The sequence below is a fragment of the Elephas maximus genome, chromosome 7 (genome assembly GCF_024166365.1).
Source record: "Elephas maximus indicus isolate mEleMax1 chromosome 7, mEleMax1 primary haplotype, whole genome shotgun sequence".
In the NCBI taxonomy this organism is placed as follows: Eukaryota; Metazoa; Chordata; class Mammalia; order Proboscidea; family Elephantidae; genus Elephas; species Elephas maximus.
Window position 1 is genome coordinate 26,346,485 of NC_064825.1, and position 23,076 is coordinate 26,369,560.

A 23,076-nucleotide genomic window follows, 5' to 3' on the forward strand; every position below is an offset into this window, starting at 1 on the left:
AAAATTTTGCTTATGTGTGATATTAATGACATTGTTCTATAATTTCCCCATTTGGCTGGATCACCTTTCTTGGGAAAAGGCATAAATATGGATCTCTTCCAGTTGGTTGGCCAGGTAGCTGTCTCCCAAATTTCTTGGCATAGACGAGTGATCACTTCCAGCACTGCATCCCTTTGCTGATACATCTCAATTGATATTCCATCAATTCCCGGAGCCTTGTTTTTCGCCAATGCCTTCAGGGCAGCTTGGACTTTTTCCTTCAGTACCATCAATTTCTGATCATGTGCTGCCTCTTGAGATGGCTGAATGTCAACCAACTCTTTTTGGTATAATGACTCTGCATATTCCTTCCATTTTCTTTTGCTGCTTCCTGCGTCGTTTAATATTTTCCCCACAGAATCCTTCACTATTGCAACTTGAGGCTTGAATTTTTTCTTCAGTTCTTTCAGCTTAAGAAATTCTGAGTGTGTTCTTCCCTTTTGGCTTTGTATCTCCAGCTCTTTGCACATGTTATTGTAATACTTTACTGTCTTCTTGAGCCACCCTTTGAAATCTCCTGTTCAGTTCTCTTACATCATCATTTCTTCCTTTTGCTTTAGCTGCTCGACGTTCAAGAGCAAGTTTCAGAGTCTCCTCTGACATCCGTTTTGGTCTTTTCTTTCTTCCGTGTCTTTTCAATGACCTCTTGCTTTCTTCACGTATGATGCCCTTGATGTCATTCCACAGCTTGTCTGGTCTTCGGTCATTAGTGTTCAATGCGTCTAATCTATTTTTGAGATGGTCTCTAAATTCAGGTGGGATGTACTCAAGGTTGTAATTTGGCTCTCATGGACTTGTTCTAATTTTCTTCAGTTTCAGCTTTAACTTGCATCTGTGCAATTGATGGTCTGTTCCACAGTCAGCCCCCTGGCCTTGTTCTGACTGACGATATTGAGCTTTTCCATCATCTCTTTCCACAGATGTAGTCAACTGAATTCCTGTGTATTCCATCTGGCAAGGTCCATCTGTACAGTCGCTGTTTATGCTGTTGAAAAAAGGTATTCATAATGAAGAAGTCATTAGTCTTGCAAAATTCTATTACGTGATCTCTGGCATCGTTTCTGTCACCAAGGCCATATTTTCCAACTACCGATCCTTCTTCGTTTCCAACTTTCATGTTCCAATCACCAATAATTATCAATGCATCCTGACTGCATATTCGATCAATTTCAGACTCAGAAGCTGGTAAAGATCTTCAATTTTTTCATCTTTGGCCTTAGTGTTTGGTGTGTAAATTTGGATAACAGCTGTATTAACCTGTCTTCCTGGTGGGCACATGAATATTACCTTATACTGACAGCACTGTACTTCAGGATAGATCTTGATGTTCTTTTTGGTGATGAATGTGACGCCATTCCTCATCAAGTTGTCATTCCCAGCCTAGTAGACCATATGATTGTCCGATTCAAAATGGCCAATACCAGTCCATTTCAGCTCACTAATGCCTAGGATATCAATGTCTATGTGTTTCATCTCATTTTTGAAGATTTCCAGTTTTCCTAGATTCATACTTCATACATTCCAGGCTCCGATTATTAATGGATGTTTGCAGCTGTCTCTTCTCATTTTGAGTCATACCACATCAGCAAATGAAGGTCCCAAAAGCTTTACTCCATCCACATCATTAAGGTTGACTCTACTTTGAGAAGGCAGCTCCTCCCCTGTCGTCTTTTGAGTGCCTTCTAACATGGGGGTTCATCTTCCAGCACTGTATCAGACAATGTTCTGCTGTTATTCATAAGGTTTTCACTGGCTAATGCTTTTCATAAGTAGATTGCTGGGTCCTTCTTCCTAGTCTGTTTTAGTCTGGAAGCTCAGCTCAAACCTGTCCGCCACGGGTGATCCTGCTGGTATCTGAATACCGGTGGCATAGCTTCCAGCATCACAGCAACACGCAAGCCCCTACAGCACGACAAACTGGTAGACACATGGAAGCCATAAAGATTACAGCCAAGGAAACCCTACAGGGGCAGTTCTAGTCTGTCACATGGGGTCACTATGAGTCGGAATCGACTCAGTGGCACCCAACAACAGTCACTCCGGTAAATCATCAAACTAATGCATCTTCAAGTGGATTCTTTCAAATGAAAATAAAATCACAGCACTTACTACTTGGTCTTGCATTAATATTTTTTCCAAAGGCACAATGCGGCCAGTCAGAGACATCTGGCATCCAAAATGCAGCCCCCAGGTCTCCAGCTCGAAACGTGCATCCTTGTTTCTGTTGATAGATTTGAGTTTTGAATCATTAAAGTGATTATTTTATAAAGAGTTTTAATCATTAGTGATATAATTATAAGTTACTGAATTATTCAGGAACTGGTTTTTCTGTTTCTTTAAGGTTCCTGGCTTCTATTTCTACACGCCGGTTTTTTTTTTTTTTTTCTTATTTTCCTTAGCACGCCCACAGAGCAATTCATAATTGTTTTGAGCAACTTCTTTCATAAATAGGACAATATAATGCTCAAAAGAATCAGGGGAAGATAGTGTCTATACAGGCCATGCAGGAAAGGGAAAAGGCTCCCAGTGTGGCACGATGATTGAAAGATGGGCCACAGAGCCAAAGGGACCCGGGTTTAAGTTTTAGCTCCAACATTTAATAATATGTGACCTTGAGCAAACTAATCTTTTTAAGTCCCAGTTTCCTCATTGGTAAAATGTAGGTATAATAAAAGTAGCTACTTTTATTAACGATGAAATACAACATACAAGCAAAGTGATTAGCACAGTGCCTAGCACATACTACGTGCTCAATAAATGCAAGATATCATTCCTATTAATGAAACTGAGAGAGAGTACTTTAAAGGTTCTGGATATGAAGATCCAAAATACTGTCATTTCAACATGTAGCACTAGCCATATCTCAAGTGCCTAAGAGCTACACGGAACTAGCCGCTACTGTACTGGACAAGGCAGTTTAGAAGGTCAGAAGGGAGAACCAGGGGAAGCTCAATTTTCCCATCATGGGTTCGACAAACTGTCACAACTTAGGGCAAGAACACAGACTGAGAATCCAAAGGGCTGAACCATGAGAGGCCAAAAGTGTTGCCAAGCTTAAAAAACATATAGTGGGATTTTCTTAATGTTCAGCGTGCTGAGGCCACTATGTTAAGATCTGAGCATTCCTGGTCCTGAACACTGGGGACCTGAGGTGCTTGTTGTTGTTTTTTAAACTGTAACTCTTTTCTTTACTCACAATTTTATCCAGAACTTCGATGTATTAGACAGATGAAAGCAGAGCTGTCTAGCTGAAGAGGGTGGTACTCTTACCAGCATGGCCTCCTACCATCTTCCCTCAACCCGCTTCCCCTAAGGCATCTCAGAGGAGCCTCTAGGTTCAGGACTCCACCACCCAAAAACACTTGCCCTGGATCAACAAGAATGAGATGGTGTCATCAAGGAATGACAGAACGATAGAACATCTACCACCACCAGTTGCTATCAAGTGGACCTGACTCAACGGGACGCCATGTGTGTCAAAGTAGAACTGTGCTTCGTAGGGTTTTCAATGGCTCATTTTTCAGAAGTATATCACCAGGCCTATCTTCCAAGCTCCCTCTGGGTTGACTCGAACCTCAAAACTTTCATTTAGCAGCTGAGTGCATTAACCAGTTGCACCACCTAAGGATTCCATATAAAAACTCGTTTCCGTTGAGTCAATCCCAACTCACAGCAACCTTAAAGGTCTGAGTAGAACTGGCCCATAGGGTTCCCAAGGAGCAGCCAGTGAATCTGAACAGCTGATCTTTTGGTTAGCGGCCATAGCACTTAGCCACTACGCCACCAGTGCTCCAACGACTCCATATACAACATAGAATTCTATAAACCAGGCCCTAGGCAGGGTACACACTAGTTCCAGAAAGGCGTCCTGCACACCAAAGTACCTCTGGATATCGTCTGCAAGCCTGGCCAGCCGCTGCTGCCTGCCCAAAGGACTAAGGTGTGTTACTTCAGCCAGAGCCTTCATCAGTTGGAAATCAGAGATTGCCTGGCTAGTCAGTCCTATTAAATGCAAACGAAAACAAAGTAAAAAAATGAACAGTATATCATGTAATCACAGCCCAACTCAGGCACCATTTAACACATTCACTTAGACTAAATCAAATTCACCATCTGGATCCAAAAGAAATGCAATTTTTTTTTGAAGAAATGTCATTTTAAATTTTCTAGTAGCCACATTTAAAAGAGTAAAAAAGGAACGGGTGAAATTATTTTAAATAATATATATTATTCCACCCAACACATCTAAAATAAGAGGAAGACCCTCAACGAGATAGACTGACATAGTGGCTGCAGCAATGGGCTCAAACAAAGCAATGATTATGAGAATGCCTCAGGACCAGGCAGTGTTTCGTTCTGCTGTAGATAGGGTCACTATGGGTCAGAACCGACTCGACAGCACCTGACACCACCCAAAGTTTTATTATTTCAACGTCTAATCAATATAAAAAATTTACAAATCAATAGTTTCTTTTTTATATACTAAATCTTCAAAATCCAGTGTACACTTATACTTCCATTCAGTTCTTCACCTGCACTAGTCATATTTCAAATGCCCATTGGACTCATGTGGCTACCATATTGAACTGTGTTGGCAGAGAATATCAGGCTTACCACTAAGAATGAGTAAAGCTCCCCTCAAGGATTGTACCCTTATTAATTTTCCTAGTTGCAAAATAAACATATACACGTCATAACTGAGGAAACCCTGGTGGTGTAGTGGGTAAGTGCTACAGCTGCTAACTCAGAGGTTGGCAGTTTGAATCCACCAGGTGCTCCTTGGAAACTCTATGCGGCTGTTCTACTCTGTCTTATAGGGTTGCTATGGGTCATAACTGATCTACTGTAAAAAGTAGAAAGTCCCCCATTCTTAATCCTCCCCGTTAATCTAATGAACGTGATTAAAAGTACTCCAGACAATTATTCAGATTCTACCATATAGTGAGAATTACCTTCTGAAAGCTCATGCAAAAAGAAAATAAGGATCATTTTGGCACCATTGAACAAGGTTAATTAATACCAGAGCTGAAGAAAATCAGTCACACTGCTTCCTATGCTATTGAAGTTCAACAAATGGAAAACAGGCAGCTTGGTTTCAGAAAAATATGTGGGAGCCTATTTTACGTCCAAGTAACAAATGGAATACATGAGATAAAGGAGACAGTTTTTAATACGCCAAGAATTTCCAAAGGCCATTCTCTCCTCCCTCTGTTCTTTAATCCGATAAACGACTTAAAGGGCCCATCTTCCCGGGGTTAGTTTAATCCTCTGGCACTCAGGTAACTTCAGCAGGTTCTGCCCACTGCTAAGTATCTGGTGTAATCAGGGGCCTGACAGAGTTATAAAACATAAACAGTACCTGTTAGAAAGCAGAGTTCGGGGATCAGGTGGGCAATCCGAGCCTCAGTGTTGTCATTTCTCTTGCTTTTCAACAGACTAACAAGCACAGGCTGATTTAGGTCAGATAAAGTAATATCATATTGCTATAAAATCCAAGATTAATAAGGGAAAAGTTAATATGGAAGAAGTACTATATGCTGAGCGTCTCTGCTTACAAGCAATAAGCAGTGGTACCACATAAACAAATTTTTTCAGTGAAGAACAACAATCCCATGGTTATTTACTCATTTTTACTTCCTTGCCAAAACTTACCTTTTATTTCTGAAGGCCGGTTTTATAATTTTAATCATTACCTTTTATAATACGACACCATTTACCTTTAAAAAAAAAAAATTCATTTCCTTCTTCCCTTCTGGGTTTCATCCAGATTCAGGAGAGCCTCCAGCTGGCGCCGTACATACTACAGTGACCCCGCTAGAGCTGGCCAGCATTTTCACCATTGATGACTGGGGCAGACTGCCACAAACTTGCCTGGCTCTAAGTATATCTGTATTCATTTTGATAATACCTAAGCACGACTGGACTCACTACCCTCGAGTCAATTCCAACTCATACTAACACAGCTCGAGGCAAGGTTATATTGAGTCAACCTCCAATTTCCCAAAAACAGCATGACTGTCTTCAACTTTCAGGATATGATGATATAGGAAAACAGCTTTGAAGTCTGACAAATGTGAATTTGATTCCCAACTCTTCTACTTCTTTGGACTATGACACTGGCGAAGTTACTTAACTTCCCCAAGACTCAACTTTTCTCATCCTTGCAATGAAGGTAATAGTAGCCTAGAGGCAGCCTATATAAACTACTAGCATGCCAACCAAAAACAAAAGCCAGTACCACAGAGACGATTCCAACTCAGAGTGACCCTATAAAAAAAAAAAAATGACCCTATAGTACAGAGTAAAACTGCCTCTAGGGGTTCCAAGGCTGTAATCTTTACAGAAGCAGACTGCCACATCTTTCTCCCGTGACCATTAGCACAGTGCCCAGTATATAGCAAGTCCTCAGCAATTGTTACTTCCTCCTCCAACCTTCCTTTTCCTAAACTTGAATTTCAACATTCTCATCTTGCTAAAAATTCTGTTACCTTCCAATAACAAAGGTTCTGATTGACATTCATTTCTAATGTAATTTACTTAACACTAACGGCAGAACAATTGTAATTATACTCTGCAAATGCCTGGGCACTATCCGACACCAACATCCATAATTAAAATTGAGTAAGAAAGAAGTGGGAGTTTCTCTATTTCAATAAGAACTTTTCATCATTAAAATAAAAAACAGTTCAGGGATCACATTTTAAAGTGGTGATTACAACAAATGCTGCAGCTGTAAAGCTTGGAGGAAACTTTACTGAAAGAGAATTTTTATACATGACTTCAGTAATTCAGTACACACCTTGTGCTTCCTAAGCTCCAAGAAATATAATGGATACAGAGACAAAAGGGGCGCAGACTCCTTCCTTTACACCTAACTACACTATCTATAAAGCAAGGCAGACAAGAAGCACAATAATGACCTGCTAAAGGCGTTTTTTTTTTTTTTGTAGTGGTTAAGCGCTACAGCTGCTAACCAAAGGGATGGCAGTTCAAATCCACCAGGTGCTCCTTGGAAACTCTATGGGGCAGTTCTACTCTGTCCTATAGGGTCGCTATTAGTCGGAATTGACTTGATGGCACTGGGTTTGGTTTGTTTTTTTTTTTTAAGGTGGTGTCAAGGGCATTCCACTACTAGCCAAAAGGCTGACCGTTCAAATTCACCTAGAGGTGCCTTGGAAGACAGCCCTGGAGATCTGCTTCTGAAAGGTCACAGCCTTGAAAAACCTATGGAGCAACTCTGCTCTGCACACATGGGGTCACCATGAGTCCAGATCACCTCAACAGCAACTAACAAGAAGCACTTATATTTTTCCTCATTTAATCTTAACAACAGAACTATCAGATGGAAGCTACCATCTCCCCCTTCATAGATGAGAAAATACGGTGAGTAATTAAACAACTTTCCCAAAGCCCCATAACTGGAAATTAGCACAGCCAGGATACATTCCTTAAGGCTTGGGGATCATTCAGTACTGGGTGAGATTTACAGAAACAATTCAGGACTCCTAAACCAGAGAAGGCTTCGTGAAGGAGGTAACGTTCAAATGGGGACCTTGAAGAAAATAATGGGCATAGGATGAGAAAGGATGCTAAGTCCCAGATAATAGATCAAGCAAAGCTGGCAACATGAGCGAGGAACAGGGTATTCTGTTCAGCTGGAGCACGGCCAAGAACTCTACCCAGTAAACTGCTGTCATAAGGGGAATTTTAACCCTTTTTTTTGCCCCAATCTTCTTAGCATTTGAGACTATTTTTCATGATAACATTAAATACAGAAATAAAAAGTACAATATCAATGTCTTCCACTCTGAAAATAGATTACGTAATAATTTAACGTTCTTTTCCTGCGCACAGAGAAAAGCACATTCTAGAAACTGGCACAATTTGGGTTTTCCCTCCTTAATTACAGTATATATGCAGTGAATCACAACTCATTACAAAAAAAGTCAGTAGATTTTACCATGATTCTCTTTTCAGAACATCATAGGTCCTGAAGCACATCTGTTGCGGAAAGAACAATTTACTCATGCAGGAAAGAAGCTCAAATGTTAAATAGACTTTGGGTTTAATAAGCAAACAGTTGTGGAGCACATTTTACGCACAAGCCGCTTTGGTAGGCACTGTGATCAAGGATTAGTCATACACCATCCTTGTTCTACCAGGAACATGTGTTCCAGAAACAATGTGAGGAGTGGCACGGGTGCTTAGAGAAGCCAACAGCTAACTCATCTGTGGGTGTGACAGGAAGCAAACTTAGAGAAGACTTCACAACAAGATAACATCTGACTTTGAAGCTACGGTTTTACCTGCTGGCGAAGGAGGAAGATACAGTGTGGATTTATGTAGCCTTCTAGTGTATATGAGCAGAGGTGGTGGAACACCTGGTGAGGAGCGAATGGACTGGGGTGATGGCAGCAGGGTGTGCAGTGGGAATGCTGCAGGTCACGAGGCTGCCAAGGTGGGATGGGGTCAAACTGTGTGATACCAGAGATGAAGGAGGGGAAGGCGGAGAAGCAAGGGCAGGGTTTCCACTGTTTACCCAGTGCTCACAACGTGCAGACACCTGGACATTATCTCATACAATGCTCAGCTGCACCATTAAGATTGGAATTGTTATCAGTTGTTGTCGAGTTGATTTCAATTCATGGAGACCCCAGGTGTGCAGAGCAGAACTGCTCTACAGAGTTTCCAACGCTGTGACCTTTTGGAAGCAGATCGCCAGGCCTTACTTCTGAGGTGCCTCTGGGTGGATGTGAATCACCAACCTTTTGGTTAGTAGTCAAGCACTTAACTGTTTGTGCCTCTCAGGGGCTCTACAGATGATACTCCAAGTTTAATGATGAGCCTAAGGTTACAGACCTAGTGCCAGGACCATCTTATACCAGGGCTTATTCTCTTAAGCACATTTCTGGTCCGTTTCAGAAAGATCCCTCCGGTGACAGTGAGGATGATAGACTCCGGTGGGGAGAGAGCTAAGACAAGAAGACCCTAAGGGGACAACTGCAATGCCCCAGGCAAGAGACAGTGGGGTCCTGCATGAATGCAGTCAGTGGTAATGGGGCTGGGGAGGCAGGGGTGGGTTCCAGAGAGAATTCAAGCATAAAGGAGGCAGAACTCATCTTGATGATGATTGAATGAGAAGGTAAGGGTTATTAAAAAAAAAAAAAAAGGAAAGCAGCAAAATGATTTCTTAACCAAGATGCAGAATTCCCAAGTGGAAACAGGAATGGGAAAGGCAATGAATTCAGTTTGAATTATGTTAGTCTGAGATGCCTGCAGGACATTCACGCAAATATGTCCTGAAAATGCAGATGAGTACACAAGGCAGGAATGAAGGCAAGGCAAAAATACTGTATTTGAGCGGTCTCAGAACAAGAAGAAAAAACCCTACATGAGGGAACCCTGATGAATAATAACATTTAACTTGTGGGGGAAAGGAAGGAGGAAAGCATCAAAGGAGGCAGAGACAAAACAACCTGAAACCTAGCAGAGAACCATAAGGAAGGTGCTGTCCCAGGGGTCAAGGAGTACAGAAATTCAAGCAGGTGGGGGTGGTCACTAGTGTCAAATGCCACCCAAAGCCCCTCAGGATAAGAACAATAACTGAATTTGACCTTTACTGAGCTATTTCCATCACAGCAGGGCCAGAAACCAGACTGCTGAGGCTTCAGAAAAGAGGAACCAAAGAGGTGCACGGAGCTATCGTAGATGACTTTCTGAAGAAGTTAGCTAGTGAGAAAAAGGATATGGCATTTCCTTACAGCGTACAAAAATAAAAGGTTTTGCCTTGTGTATGGTTTTTTAAAAACACCTGTGAGATTTCAGAGATTCAAGTATGAGTGCACATTAAAGAGAAGGAACCTCTGAAAGGAAGTGAAAATGGAAGGGGGGCTGGTAACTGTGAATCAAGCTCCCAAAGGTAGCAGGAGATTCAATCAAAAAATATTTACTGAATATCTACTAGATGCAAGGTGCTAGCCCCAGATATACAGAAATAAAGAACCCAAGGCACAACCTTCAGAGCTCAGGCAAGGTCCAGGAGGAGACACTGACCATTCACACTCTGTGATAATCTGAGGCAGATGAATGCTGGGAAGGGTGTCCTGGGGAGAGTCAGGGGCTCCCTTTAGAGCTGACAGCTGAGTAATGAAGAGGGTTTAATGTCTGGCTGGTTGCAAAGGTGACTCCAGAAAGAGGAAGCAATGTGTGTGCAAGTGCACAGGGAAGTGAGTAAGTCAAGGAACCAAAAAAAGCCGAGTTTAGGAATCGAGCCAGGGAGTGGTAAGAGATAAGGCTCCAGAGGTAGGGAGTGCCGGGTCATAAAGGGCCTCATAAACTCCGCCGAGGAGCTTTGATTTGGCTCCTAAGGCATTAGGGAATCAAGGAAATACTTTAAGCAGAGGAGTGACATTATCAGACATGCTTTTTAGGGAGATTATCCAGACTACAGAAGAAGGGTGACAGGAGACAGAATGAGGGCCCGAGTCAAGCCAGCGATGGTGGGGATGGAGGGAAGGGACAAGTCAGAGAATTATGAAGGAGGAAGAGTCAGTCTGACAACCAGGGAACTCGTTAGACTTGGAAAGGAGTAGGGAGACTTCTATAAGAGGAAAGGAGCTAGGGATGAAGGGAAAAAGAAGCATGTGTGCACATTTATGCATGTATTCACACATACACACGTTTTTTAATAAAACAAAAAAACCCATTGCTGTTGAGTCGATTCCAACTCATAGCAACCCTACACAAAGTAGAACTGCCCCACAGAGTTTCCAAGGAGCGCCTGGTGTATTCAAACTGCCGACCTTTTGGTTAGCATTTTTTAATATTTAACAGTACATACATAATTTCTATTTTTACGTATATGTATAATATTGAGAAATGAAGTTTTAACTAATGGAATACGGATTTCTGCATGTACTCCATTAGAGTTAAATTGCGGTGACCCATGCAAGCTACCACCCTGAGATGGTCTTTGAACCTTGAGGAAACTGGTCTCCTACAAGTCACCTGTAAGTCAAGAAATAGTTAATTAGTGAAGATCATTTTGCCTTAGACCTTGTGCTCTTTTGGAGAATTATCTACGGGGAGTCAATTCCAAGAAACAGAGACTCCAAAGGTCAGAAGACTAGGGCTATGTGTTAGGGTAAATCTAATTATTTCAATTGCTCTTCAGGACAGTGCTGTATGGAAGCCTACTGACCACAGATTGTTTTACTAGCGATAAACTGGAGTATAAAAATCTGTAAAAGACTCTTAGCCCTTGGAACATCTTTGACTCACTAGTCAAAATGTTACCCTGATTTGCAAATTGCGTATGACATAAACTTCAATCGATCTCCATTACTGGCTTAATAAGATTTTTGTTTTAACAATATTTACCATTATAGTACTTACTAGTTAAAAGATAGAATCCTGGTGGTGTAGTGGTTAAGCACTACAGCTGCTGACCAAGAGGTCAGCAGTTCGAATCTGCCAGGCGCTCCTTGGAAGCTCTATGGGGCAGTTCTACTCTGTCCTACGGGGTCACTATGAGTCAGAATCGACTCGACAGCAGTGGGTATATAGTCAAAAGGTGCTGTTCTAGGGGCTTCACACATATTAACTCATTGAATCCTTACAATATGGGTATTAGATAGATCCTGTTATCCCTGTTTTCAGATGAGGAAGCTGTGATACAAAGAGGTTTAGTGACTTGTTTGAGGTCACACAGGTAGTAACTGCCAGAGGCAAGAGCCAAACCCAGTCCAAGCTCAGGACTGCCATGCTTTATTGGTTCTCCATGACAACACTGTGACTTTGAGGGGAGGGATGAGTAAATGAAATTTCACCGCAGCTTTCACTGATCCTACCTGCTTGTAATAATCCACATAGCTGATCTCAGCGCCATCCCGCTTCTGAAAGGTATGTGTGGGCCTCACAGACCAGTCAATGTCATCAATGCGATAGGTTTTGTTATTGTATCTGGAAAAATACAAGAGATCTTTAAAAAAAGGTTCCAAATCATACAAGATACGCTGCCATTTCACCAAACTTTTTTTTTTTTAATTTCAGCAGGTGATAGTGGCACAGATTAAAGATTCCTCATGTGAAGGTGGCCTCAGATATGATTAGTTCTGTTAGGTCTCAGGACCTCTTTTATGAAGTGTGGGGACCAGTCTGGGTGGCTTTCAAGGGTACTTCAGGATCTAAACATTTCTAAGACCGCACCATCTATGGCAATATCCCCTTAAGAAACCAGGTCAGTTTTACTCTAAAAGATCTTAGTGCCCCATTACTCTCATTCGAATGTCTGACCAGATCCTTCCAATATCCCCCACTGACCACCTTAGGATCCCTTTCCGGAAACATCTTTGTGTCTCACCAGCACAGGTTTCCTCCCTAAAAAGGTAGCAGGCAGTTAAGATAATGAGCTCTGGAGTCATGTTGCTTGAGACTTTGGGGCAAGTGACGTATTTACTCTCTGCTTCAGTGTCCTCATCTTGAAAATGGGGACAGCAATTGTGTCAACCTCACAGGGTTACAATGAAGATTCATGAGATAATGCATACAAAGGGTATGTGAAGATGCGTGCCACGTAAGCGATGGTTATTATCACTCCCACTAACTACAGCCACCACTGGTGGACATCCACTGGATTAGACTCACACGAGCCTGCAGGTTGGCTGGGATGTGGAAGAGTGAGGACAAAAAGAAAAAAGAGGATCTGTACAGAGTCATGCTGTACAGGCTGCCTATAAGTCCTCTCGAAGGACAGAAGACATCCAGAGAAGACTTTCTTCTCCTCGAACCTCAACCCCACCTCTCTACCCTGTTGGACATAAAAGGTACAATCCCAAGCCCCAAACAGAAAAGCCTCAGGCCCTCTAAAAGTAAAAACCTATCATGCCAGCACCACCCACACAAGGCACCCATATGCTCCGAACCCTTCAAGGACTTACTCTTCTTTTTATTACTATTATTTTATTGTACTTTGGAGGAAGGTTTATAGAACTAGCTTCTCATTAAAAAATTAGTACACATTGTTTTGTGACACTGGTTGCCAACCCCGTGACATGTCAACACTTCCCCTTCTCAACCCTGGGTTCCCTATTACCAGCTTTCCTGTCCCCTCCTGCTTTCTCATCCTTGCCCCTGGGCTATTGTGCCCACTGAGTCTCATTCTATTTTATGGGCCTGTCTAATCTTTGGCTAAAGGGTGAACCTCAAGAGTGACTTCATTATTGAGCTCAAAGGGTATCCGGAGCCATACTCTCACTCTCTTTCTCCAGTCTTGTCAGACCAGTAAGTCCCCCCCGCTTTTTTTTTTTGCATTTCACCAAACTTTTAAGTCAAAGTATAAGACTCTAGAATTTGAGGAATGATGGAAGACAGTAATACAAGAAAAACCATATTTAAGTATAAGTCCAACGAGTTTTTTAATTTTGTTGTTATTGTTGAGAATATACACAGCAAAACATACACCAATTCAACAGTTTCTGCATGTGCAATTTAGCAACACTGATTACATTCTTCAAGGTGTGCAACCATTCTCATCCTTCTTTTCTAAGTTGTTCCTCCTCAATTAACATAAACTCACTGCCTCCTAAGTTTCCTATCTAATCTTTCAAGTTGCTGTTGTCAGTTGACTCTCATACAGATAGATCTTGAAAGATCACAATGCTCAAGGCAGGCATCCTTCACTGGTGAAGCTAAACTACTCTTAGGTTTTAAGAAGGCTTCAGGGGATATTTTTGGTTTTAGGTTTAAAGATGATGTCAGGACAATAGTTTCATGGGTTCATTCAGCCTCCATGACTCCAGAAAGTCTGGAATCCATGAGTATTTAAAATTCTGTTCTACATTTTCTCCCTTTTGATCAGGATTCTTCTACAGAATCTTTGATCAAAATGTTCTGTAATGATAGCCAGACACCATCTAGTTCTTCTGGTCCCATGAGGCCACACATTCCATATCCTCTCCTATTCCCTGACTCTTCTTCTTTCTCTGTTGCTCCAGGAAAATAGAGACCAATTATTGTGCCTTGGATGGCACCTTGCAGGTTTTAAGACCCCAGGCACTATGCAATGAATTAGGAGGTAGAACAGAAGGACTGAACACATTATTAGGCCAATTAACTGGGATGTCTCATGAAACTATGACCCTAAACCTCCAAACCAAGGAATCAATGAGGTTTTTGGTTGTACATAAGCAGCCTCAGCGCTACTCTTCTTATTTTTGTCACTGTTGTATTTTTAAGGATCAGCTCTTACCTAAGAACAACACTAATTAAATCATTACTATATAAGAAGACATCCATATTCCAAGAAATCCCCTGGGAAGTCATTATACTGCAATTTACTTTTCTCACTGACAACCACTTAACTTCAGGAAACCAATACAGTATTTTATGCAAATAAGTACACCTTCTACATTTGTTTGCCAACCACTCCCTTCCCCCTCGGGGTATTTTCAGAAGTGCCATTATGTCAATTTTCTTTTTTTTTCTGCATGTTGCTGTAAAAAAAAAAAAAAGCATAGTGTGCTTAAGAAAGCACTTTGCAGGGAGAGGCAACAGCTGGCAAACAAATCTAAAAGGTGTTCATTATTTACGTAAAAAATGCGGTAAATCAGTTGCCATCAAGTCAACTTCCACTTACGGTCACCCCACGTGTGGCAGAGTAGGCTGTGTTCCACAGGATTTTCAGTGGCTGATTTTTCAGAAGTAGGTCGCCAGGCCTTTCAAGTCACTTCTGGGTGGACTCAAACCTCCAACCTTTCAGGTAGCAGCCATGTGTGTTAACTATTTGCACCACCCAAGGACTAAAGTCAGGAAAATCATTCTTAAATGTCCAAAACGAAAGGCATTCCTCAAAAACTTTCCCCTCCACTTCTGGTGTCACTCAAACGTTCTGTGCTTGCAGACAAGTTTTCTGATAAAAAGCATCAAAAGAAGACTGATCAATCATGTAATTTTGGTATCCTGCTTAACCTCCCAATGAGGGCTGGCCCTTGGCAAAACTGCATAGCAAGTCAGCTAGGATCATTCTAAGCTCTCATTCTAAGCAACTTCTCCCCTCCAGCAGAGTTTCTGAGTGGTGCAGTTGATTAACACGCTGGGATGCTAACTGTTACATGAAATAAAAATGGAGTCGTGTGGTTGACAAAATGGAGTAGGAAGTCGAGTGGATGACATCCTTAAGACATGTCTTCACCAAAACTTAAGTTTAGCTTTTCTGTAAATCAGGCCACCCTCGTTGACCAATGAGATTCTGACAGCATTTCCACAGTAAATTGTATAAGCTTCTTTGCTTCTGGGTTGTTTTCTATAAAATGCCAGTCACTGCTGCTACTTGGCAGAGTACCTTTCCACATGTGGTCTGGTGCTGCCAGATTTGTGAACCTTCTGCTGGAATAAACCCCATCTTATAGATTAATTTTATTATTGACTCAGTTTCTTTTGACATAACCAAAAGATTGGAGGTTTGAGACAACCCAGAAGTGCCTGGCGAACCACTTCTGGAAAAACAGCCACTGAAAACCCTGTGGAGCACAGCTCTACTCTGACACACGTCGGGTCACCATGAATTGATGGCAGCTGGGGTTTTTTTTTCCTCCCCTTTAGCACTGTATAGAGTAGAATGATCCCCATGTCACTTAAGCCCTCAGGACAGAAAACTCCATGGCAGGATTCTTCAAAGCCCTCTGTACCTTCCAAGGTGACTTTCAAATAATGTGATAAGCTAATCCATGAGCAGTAAGATAAAAGGGCAGCCTTCTCAGCCCAGGTAGTGTGGAATTCAACCAGTCGCATCTTTCTGCTCCATTATCCAGAAAAACAACTTTGGGAATTCCAAGACAGACTAGAAGGCTAGCATGTCCTCTAAAAGAAATCTCTTGGACTGGCAGCAGTATATGGTGAGCTTTGTACTCAGGAAGTCACCTAATCCACCTGTGTTTAATTCCAGTTCAATATGCACTGAGGGTGAACTCCCAACCTTGAAGACCTCATCATCTTATAGAGAAGATATGTCAGGGACCTAACATTCGTCCTGTAACATAAAATGGCTAGAAGCAAAGTGCTATGGGAGCAGCACCAGGGAGGGAACTAGTTAATTCCAACTGAGTGGACAGGTAGAGGCTTCAGGGAAGGTGTGATATTTGAGCTGGGCCTTGCAGAAGGAGTAGAATTTCAACAGGAAATGTTTAGAGCAGTTTTATTCATAATTGTCAAATACTGGAAACAATCAAGATGTCCATCAACGGATGAATGAATAAACTGGTGCACACATACAATGGAATATTATGCAGCTATAAAAAGAAATGACAAGTCACAGAAAGACATGGAGAAACCTTAAATGCATACTGCTAAGTGAAAGAAGCCAGTCTGAGAAAGCTACATACTGTATGATTCCAACTATGTGACATTCTGAAAAAGGCACAACTATAGAGTCAGTAAAAAAGATCAGTGGTTGCCAAGGGGTTTAGGGAGAGGGGGAAGGGATGAATGAGTAGATCAGGAGGCCTTTTTTAGAACAGTGAAACTCTCCTGTAGGATACTGTAACAGTGGACACAAGACATTATATATTTGTCAAAACCCACAGAAACGTAAAACACAAAGAATGAGCCCTATTGTAAACTATGCACTTAAGTTAATAATTACGTATCAATATTGGTTCATCGGTTATAACAAACCTATCACAAGAACTCAAGATGTCAGTAACGGGAAAGAGTGTGCAGGTGTCCCCCTCTGTACCTTCTGTACAATTTTTCTGTAAACCTGAAACTGCTCTAAAAAACAAATTCTATTAAAAACTTTGGAAACCCTGGTGGCGTAGTGGTTATGTGCTACAGCTGCTAACCAAAAGGTTGGCAGTTTGAATCCACCAGGAAACTCTATGGGGCAATTCTACTCTGTCCTATACAGTCTATATGAGTCAGAATCAACTCAACTGCAGTGGGTTTTTATTAAAAAATTTAGATGAATGGATAAATAAAACATGGTATATACGATGCATACAGTGGAATATTTATTTAGTCATAAAGAAAAATGAAGTTCTAACACGTGCTGCAACATGGATCCATTTTGAAAGCATTATGCTGGGTGAAACAGGCCAGTCATAAAAAAAAAGGGCCAATGCTGTACGATCCCACTTACGTGGCTCTCTAGAACAGGCAAATGCATAGAGGCAAAAGTTTATTAGTGGTTAGAGGGAGGGGAGAATGAGGACTTATTGCTTAAGGGGTACTGAGTTTCTGGGTGGGGTAAGGAGAAACATTAGGAAATGGCCAGTGGTGCCGTTGCACAACATAGTGAATGTAATTAATGTCACTGAATTATACACTTACAAACGGTTAAAATGGCACATTTTTTGTTATATGCATTTTACCAGGATGAATTAAAAAAAAAAAAATTGGGTGGGAGAACCAGCAAAGTGCAGACTGTTGGAGGTTAGGAGGAGTGTGTGGGTGGAGGCGGTGGACGTATGACAACCGATAAAGGGCAGGTGTCAGGCTGTGGAGAATGCCATGTGAAGAGTCTAAATTCTAAGCAATTGAGCACAGCCAGGCCTTCTAAACTGGTGAGTAAGCTGATCAGATCTGTGCTCAGGGCAACATCCTGATGCTATTCCAGCTCCCGAACACCAACAATAATTTATTCTCTGAAGAAAAATGTATTTAAATGCAGGCTTTTACCTTGTAAGGACAATGAGTCCTAACAGCTCTTTCTCACAGGCCTGGGTGAAGGAGGACAGGCCAGGTTTATGGTAGAGATCAGTCATGAATTCCAGAACAGTCTCACTCCGGAGGACTTTATAACACACATCAGCACTAAACAGCAGACTGCTTTCAAACTGGGATACAGAAACGGAAAATCCAGGCCAAAGAGACAATCTTAAAAAATAATAAAATTCAATTAATATTATACCAGAAAAACAATAAACTTTTTAAAAACGGTGATTTTACATTAGAACTCTCTGGATTTTATCCGGCAATATTTTCTTTAGTCTGATTTCTTCCAGTTGCTGACTAAAAACTTTACTGTTTTTAGCTATAGCGTCTTCACACATTGTCTTAGCTATCTAGGGCTGCTGTTAACAGAAATACCATAAATGGGTAGCTTTACCAAGTAGAAATTTATTTTCTCGCAGTTTAGGAAGCTAGATGTCCGAATTCAGGGTGCTGGCTCTAACGGAAGGCTTTCTCTCTCTGTGAAGGTATTTGCTTCTTCAGCTTCTGCTTCCTGGTTCCCTGGAAACACCCACCTGTCTTGGCATCTATCTTCCCCCATCTCTGCTCTGTTCAATTGTGTAATCTCTTTTATATCCCAAAAGAGGTTGACTCAAGATACACCCAACACTAATCCTGCCTCATTAACATAACAAAGGCAACCCATTCTCAAATGGGATTATAACCCCAGGTATCAAAAAAATAAAAACCAAACCCATTGCTGTTGAGTCTATTTCGACTCATAGCAACCCAAAGAGCAGAACTGCCCACAGAGTTTCCAAGGAGTACCTGGTGGATTCAAACTGCTGACCTTTTGGTTAACAGCCATGGCTCTTAACCACTATACCACCAGGGTTTCTACCACAGGTATAGAGATTAGGATTTACAACACATATTTTGGAGGGACATAATTCAATCCACAACACACATAATATAATACGACACACATATATTCAGGATTGAATACATTCCTGTAGAACAGGGCGCCTCAATCTTAGCACTATTGACACTTTGGACCGAGTAATTCTTTGTTAGGGGCTGTCTTGTGCAATACAGGACGTTTAGCACCATCCCTGACCTCCAACCACTAAATACCAGTAGTAGCCCTCCAGTGTGACAATCAAAAATGTCTCCAGACATTGTCAAATGTCCTCTGTGTGATTAAATCGCCCCTGGTTGAGACCCACAGCTATAGGATTGATACGTCCCAGCAGGAAAACCTCCAGGTTCAGAAAAGCACACCCACTCAAAGGTGAATACAATGGACAGACTCAACAATGAGACTCAGAAATACTTAAGTGATATCATGTACAAATAAACATGAGAAACTTTAGTCTTTTTCTGTTCACATTTATAAATGCCATACACTGAAAAGCCTTGAATAAGAAATGGCATGAAAGAATAGCTTATTCCCTTTTACATTTTTGTGGGTCTGGTTTACCAATCTTCAGGACAATCATATGCACTGAGCATAGACTCCCCAGCTCAACCCACTGCTGGACCTATGAGTATTTCTAATCCAGGTGGAGAGGTGACAGAGAGGAATGAATTGGAATGCTTTTATACAGAGCACCCTGACACACTGAAATAGCAGACAGCAACCCGATCACCCGGCAGAAGGTCAAAGAACCTGCCCCAGTCTTTATCTTTTCATGCACTTTTTCCCTTTGTTTATGTATGTGTCCTTGAGCTAGCAGCTGCCACTCTGTAGTTAGCTTGACCATACATTTCGGAGAAATGTGTAACCAACAGCCTATTTAAGGTGTATCTGACCACTTTCCCTGAAGCACCTAGTTAGTTCCCAGGTTAGAGTAAAATCTGTGACTGTTTCTAAGGATCCTTTCCTTCACTAGGGTAGGTAGGTCGGCTTCTCTGCTTGACCTCTGCTTAACAGGCAATTTCTTTTTTATTGCCCTTTCCGCGCTAACTGCCTTTTCTGCAAGAAATCGGAACAGCAACGACGTGTTAAAACAGAATACTGCTCATTCTACTTTCGTTATTACTTGACAGACAGAAATCTTCGTTTCTGAATTTCTTCAAGGACTTATGGTGATGATCCAGCACACTAAAACAAACAAATAAAAATAGGCTGCTAATTTCACATTCACTGTTCTAGGAAAAAAACTTGAAAATTACAGAAATCCATTACATCGCATATCGTAGCGTCTCTCATAGGAGGTATAATCATATAATTTTGTCTTGCAAATTATGTTGCTCACATTGGAACAGTTTCTGAGTAACAGAAAATATAAATAAACCTACTTGTACTGGGGAATTTCCACTGGTTCTGAAGGATTATAATAGTTCCGTCCTATTTGGTACATGGATAGCTTTTTCAGGATCCTGCAAGAATATTTTTTTGAAGCTTTGGTAAGTATCAGTCAATGACAGTGTGTAAGTTTATACCAATGCTGAAAATAATGATATAAACATACAGAAAGGACAGAGCTGTAATCCTTATAGCACCAGATGGTTTAGATACTAAACATACATAATATGAGTATAGATATAAAGACTACAGTTTTTTTCTTATTTAAGTATGACACAACTGAAATTATCTCTATCTGGCTGTGTCTAACTGCAAAGGTAAATATGTGGTTCTTTATCAATTAAGATCTGTGGTTGTGACATTCTGGTTAGCCTGATGGATGAAGCAAGTTGTCTGAAGTCTCTTTCGGCTTCTGCTCTATTTTGAGATGAGCAGTCTGTCTCTAATGAAGCTAGTCAGACTCCCAAGACGCCACCAAACAGCACAATCACCTCCTCAGCGACCAATCCTGGTCACTTCTGGAATTTGAGGCATCACCAACATGAGGCTGCCCAGTGCATGGGGGAAAAGTAGGGAGCTTCAGCTCAGGAAAGGGGGATTCCGATTGTGTGACTTTAAGTACAATCACTGAGCCTCAGCCTCCTCATCTGTAAAATGGGGATTTTAATGGTACCTGCCTCATGGTGCTCTAGTGAGAGGATTAAGTAAGAAAAAACACAGGTGAAAGAGCTTTGTAAGTAAAAACCATCTTCCAAGTGCTGGCTGATTTAAAGATAGTCCCTTCCCAGGAGGGCACATGTTAAGACTGGCTTCTGAAGAGCAAGTATACAGCACAAAGCTGAGGCCCAGATGTGATCACAGGACGTTCAACCAGAATTAGAACAGTATTTCTGTGTGTGGGAAGTCCCTGTATGTGCTCCACTCAGCAAACCCCAAACTTCCCTCACCTCATCCTCTCCTGGGGCCTCTGTGGCCAAGGACTCACGTCTCAGGTTTTGAACAGAGCACACTAGTAACACGCACACCAGCAGTTCTTGAGCTTTAAAGTACCCACATGTCATCTGGGCAGCTTCCTAAAAATGCGGATTTCCAGGTTCCACCCATGCAATTCTGACTTACTAGGTCAGGGGCCAGGGAAGCCCCCAAGATTACTTTAAAGCAAGTGATCCTCAGACCAGTCAAGGGAACACTGGAAAGCTTGGTTACAACCTTCCCTCTGCCCCCACACAGAAATGGGGGGAAGGGAAAAGGCTAGACGGGAGAGAGGGCAGAGAGAAAATGGTGATGTCTTTTCACATACAATATAAGATGATAGAAAAAAAGAAATCTTTCAGTTTACTGACTTAAACATGTTGCTGTGATCGAGTCTACCCTCAACTCCTGACAATCCCATGCACAATCGGGATGAATCACTGCCCAGTCCTGTTCCACATGCATGATCAGATGCGGACTGGACTGTTGTAATCCACAGAATTTTCATGGTTGATTTTCACAAATAGATCGCCAGGCCTTTCTTCCTAGTCTCTCTTAGTCTGGAAGCTCTGCTGAAATTTGTTCAGTATCATAGCAACATGTCAGCCTCCACTGACAGCTGGGTGTTGGCTACCCATGAGGTGCACTGGCCAGGAATGGAACTTGGGTCCCCTGCATGGAAGGCAAGAATTCTGCTACTGAACCACCACTAGAGAAAACTGAACCACCACTGCCCCCTCATAACTCTAACATACTGAACTTCAAATCTGGATGGGAGGACAAAAAAAGAAGAAAAAGGAAAACGGCACTCTCCCTGTTTCCAACGAGACAGCAAGTCTTAGTCAGCTACTGCTGCTATAACAGAAATACCACAAGTAGATGCCTTTAACAAACAGAAGTTTATTCTCTCACGGTCTAATAGGCAGGAGTACAAATTCAGGGTGCCAATTCCAGGTGAAGACTTTCTCTCTGTCGGCTCTGGAGGAAAAGTTCTTAACAACAATCTTCCTTTGGTCTAGGAGCTTCTCTGCACAGGGACCCCAGGTTTTGGCACTACTTTCTTGGTGGTAAGAGGTCCCTTTCCTCTCTGCTTGCTTCTCTGTTTTAGATCTCAAAAGAGACTGATGTGAGATACAACCTAATCTTGTAGACTGAGTCCTGCCTCATTAACATATCTGCCTCTAATCCTGCCTCATTAACATCATAAAAAGAAAAAAAAACAACCTGTTGCCATGGTGGAGTCAATTGCGACAGAGTAGAACTGCCCCACAGGGTTTCCAAGGAGCGCCCGGTAGAATCGAACTGCTGACCTTTTGGTTAGCAGCCGTAACTCTTAACCACTATGCCACCAGGGAATAGAGGTAGGAATTTACAGCACACAGGAGAATCACATCAGATGACAAAATGCTGGACAATCACACAATACTGGGAATCATGCCCTAGCCAAATTGACATCCATTTTTGGGGGGAGACAATTCAATCTATAACACAGCACAACCTAACCTGGACTTCTTTGAGTCAACTGGGATGATAATGGTTTATACCAAGGACAGACTGCGATGGACAGTGTTGCACCTCCTTATACAAGTCTGTGAAAATGCTATTGTGGTAGTAAAAGGAAAAACTGCCCTAAAGGGGGCATTGTTGCTGGCACTTTTACTACAAAATGGTTGACAGTTTTAATACCCAGGCTTTATACTTAAAGGTATCATTAGCCTAAATTAAATTCACATTTAAAGTTTCTTACTTTTTGAAAATGATGCTGAAAACCTGGAAGCACACGGGGGAACTTGACGGCAGCTCCCTCGTCAGAGTGATGATAATCTTCACAGTCTCGCCTCTCTGCGTTTCACTTGACAATTCCGTGACCTGGGAAAAGAAGTATTTAATACGCGATGTACAGATTATCCCATGTGCTGAATGTCGCTATTATAAAGCCATCACAATTTCATACACATTAACAAAAACCGAACTGCAGGTGTTAGTATGTGATGAATAATCTAATCATCACATTATGTTTAGAGGATTTTTCCTTCTGGTATCTGGCTAATTCTAGAAAATCAACAGATCTCTCTGCTCTCTTAACTTCT

At 41.7% G+C, this 23,076-nt stretch overlaps 1 protein-coding gene across 1 annotated transcript in view; it reads right to left on the reverse strand.

The window, feature by feature from the left end:
- PIWIL4 (piwi like RNA-mediated gene silencing 4) overlaps positions 1-23,076 on the reverse strand; it is a 57,188-nt gene that overhangs the window by 21,286 nt on the left and 12,826 nt on the right. The window contains exons 5-11 of the mRNA XM_049889546.1: positions 22,734-22,855; positions 20,008-20,088; positions 17,713-17,910; positions 11,889-12,000; positions 5,399-5,522; positions 3,924-4,041; positions 2,149-2,260 (exon numbers count right to left, since the gene is read on the reverse strand). Of these exons, the coding sequence (XP_049745503.1) occupies positions 2,149-2,260; positions 3,924-4,041; positions 5,399-5,522; positions 11,889-12,000; positions 17,713-17,910; positions 20,008-20,088; positions 22,734-22,855 (867 nt within the window). The remainder of the gene's footprint in view (positions 1-2,148; positions 2,261-3,923; positions 4,042-5,398; positions 5,523-11,888; positions 12,001-17,712; positions 17,911-20,007; positions 20,089-22,733; positions 22,856-23,076) is intronic.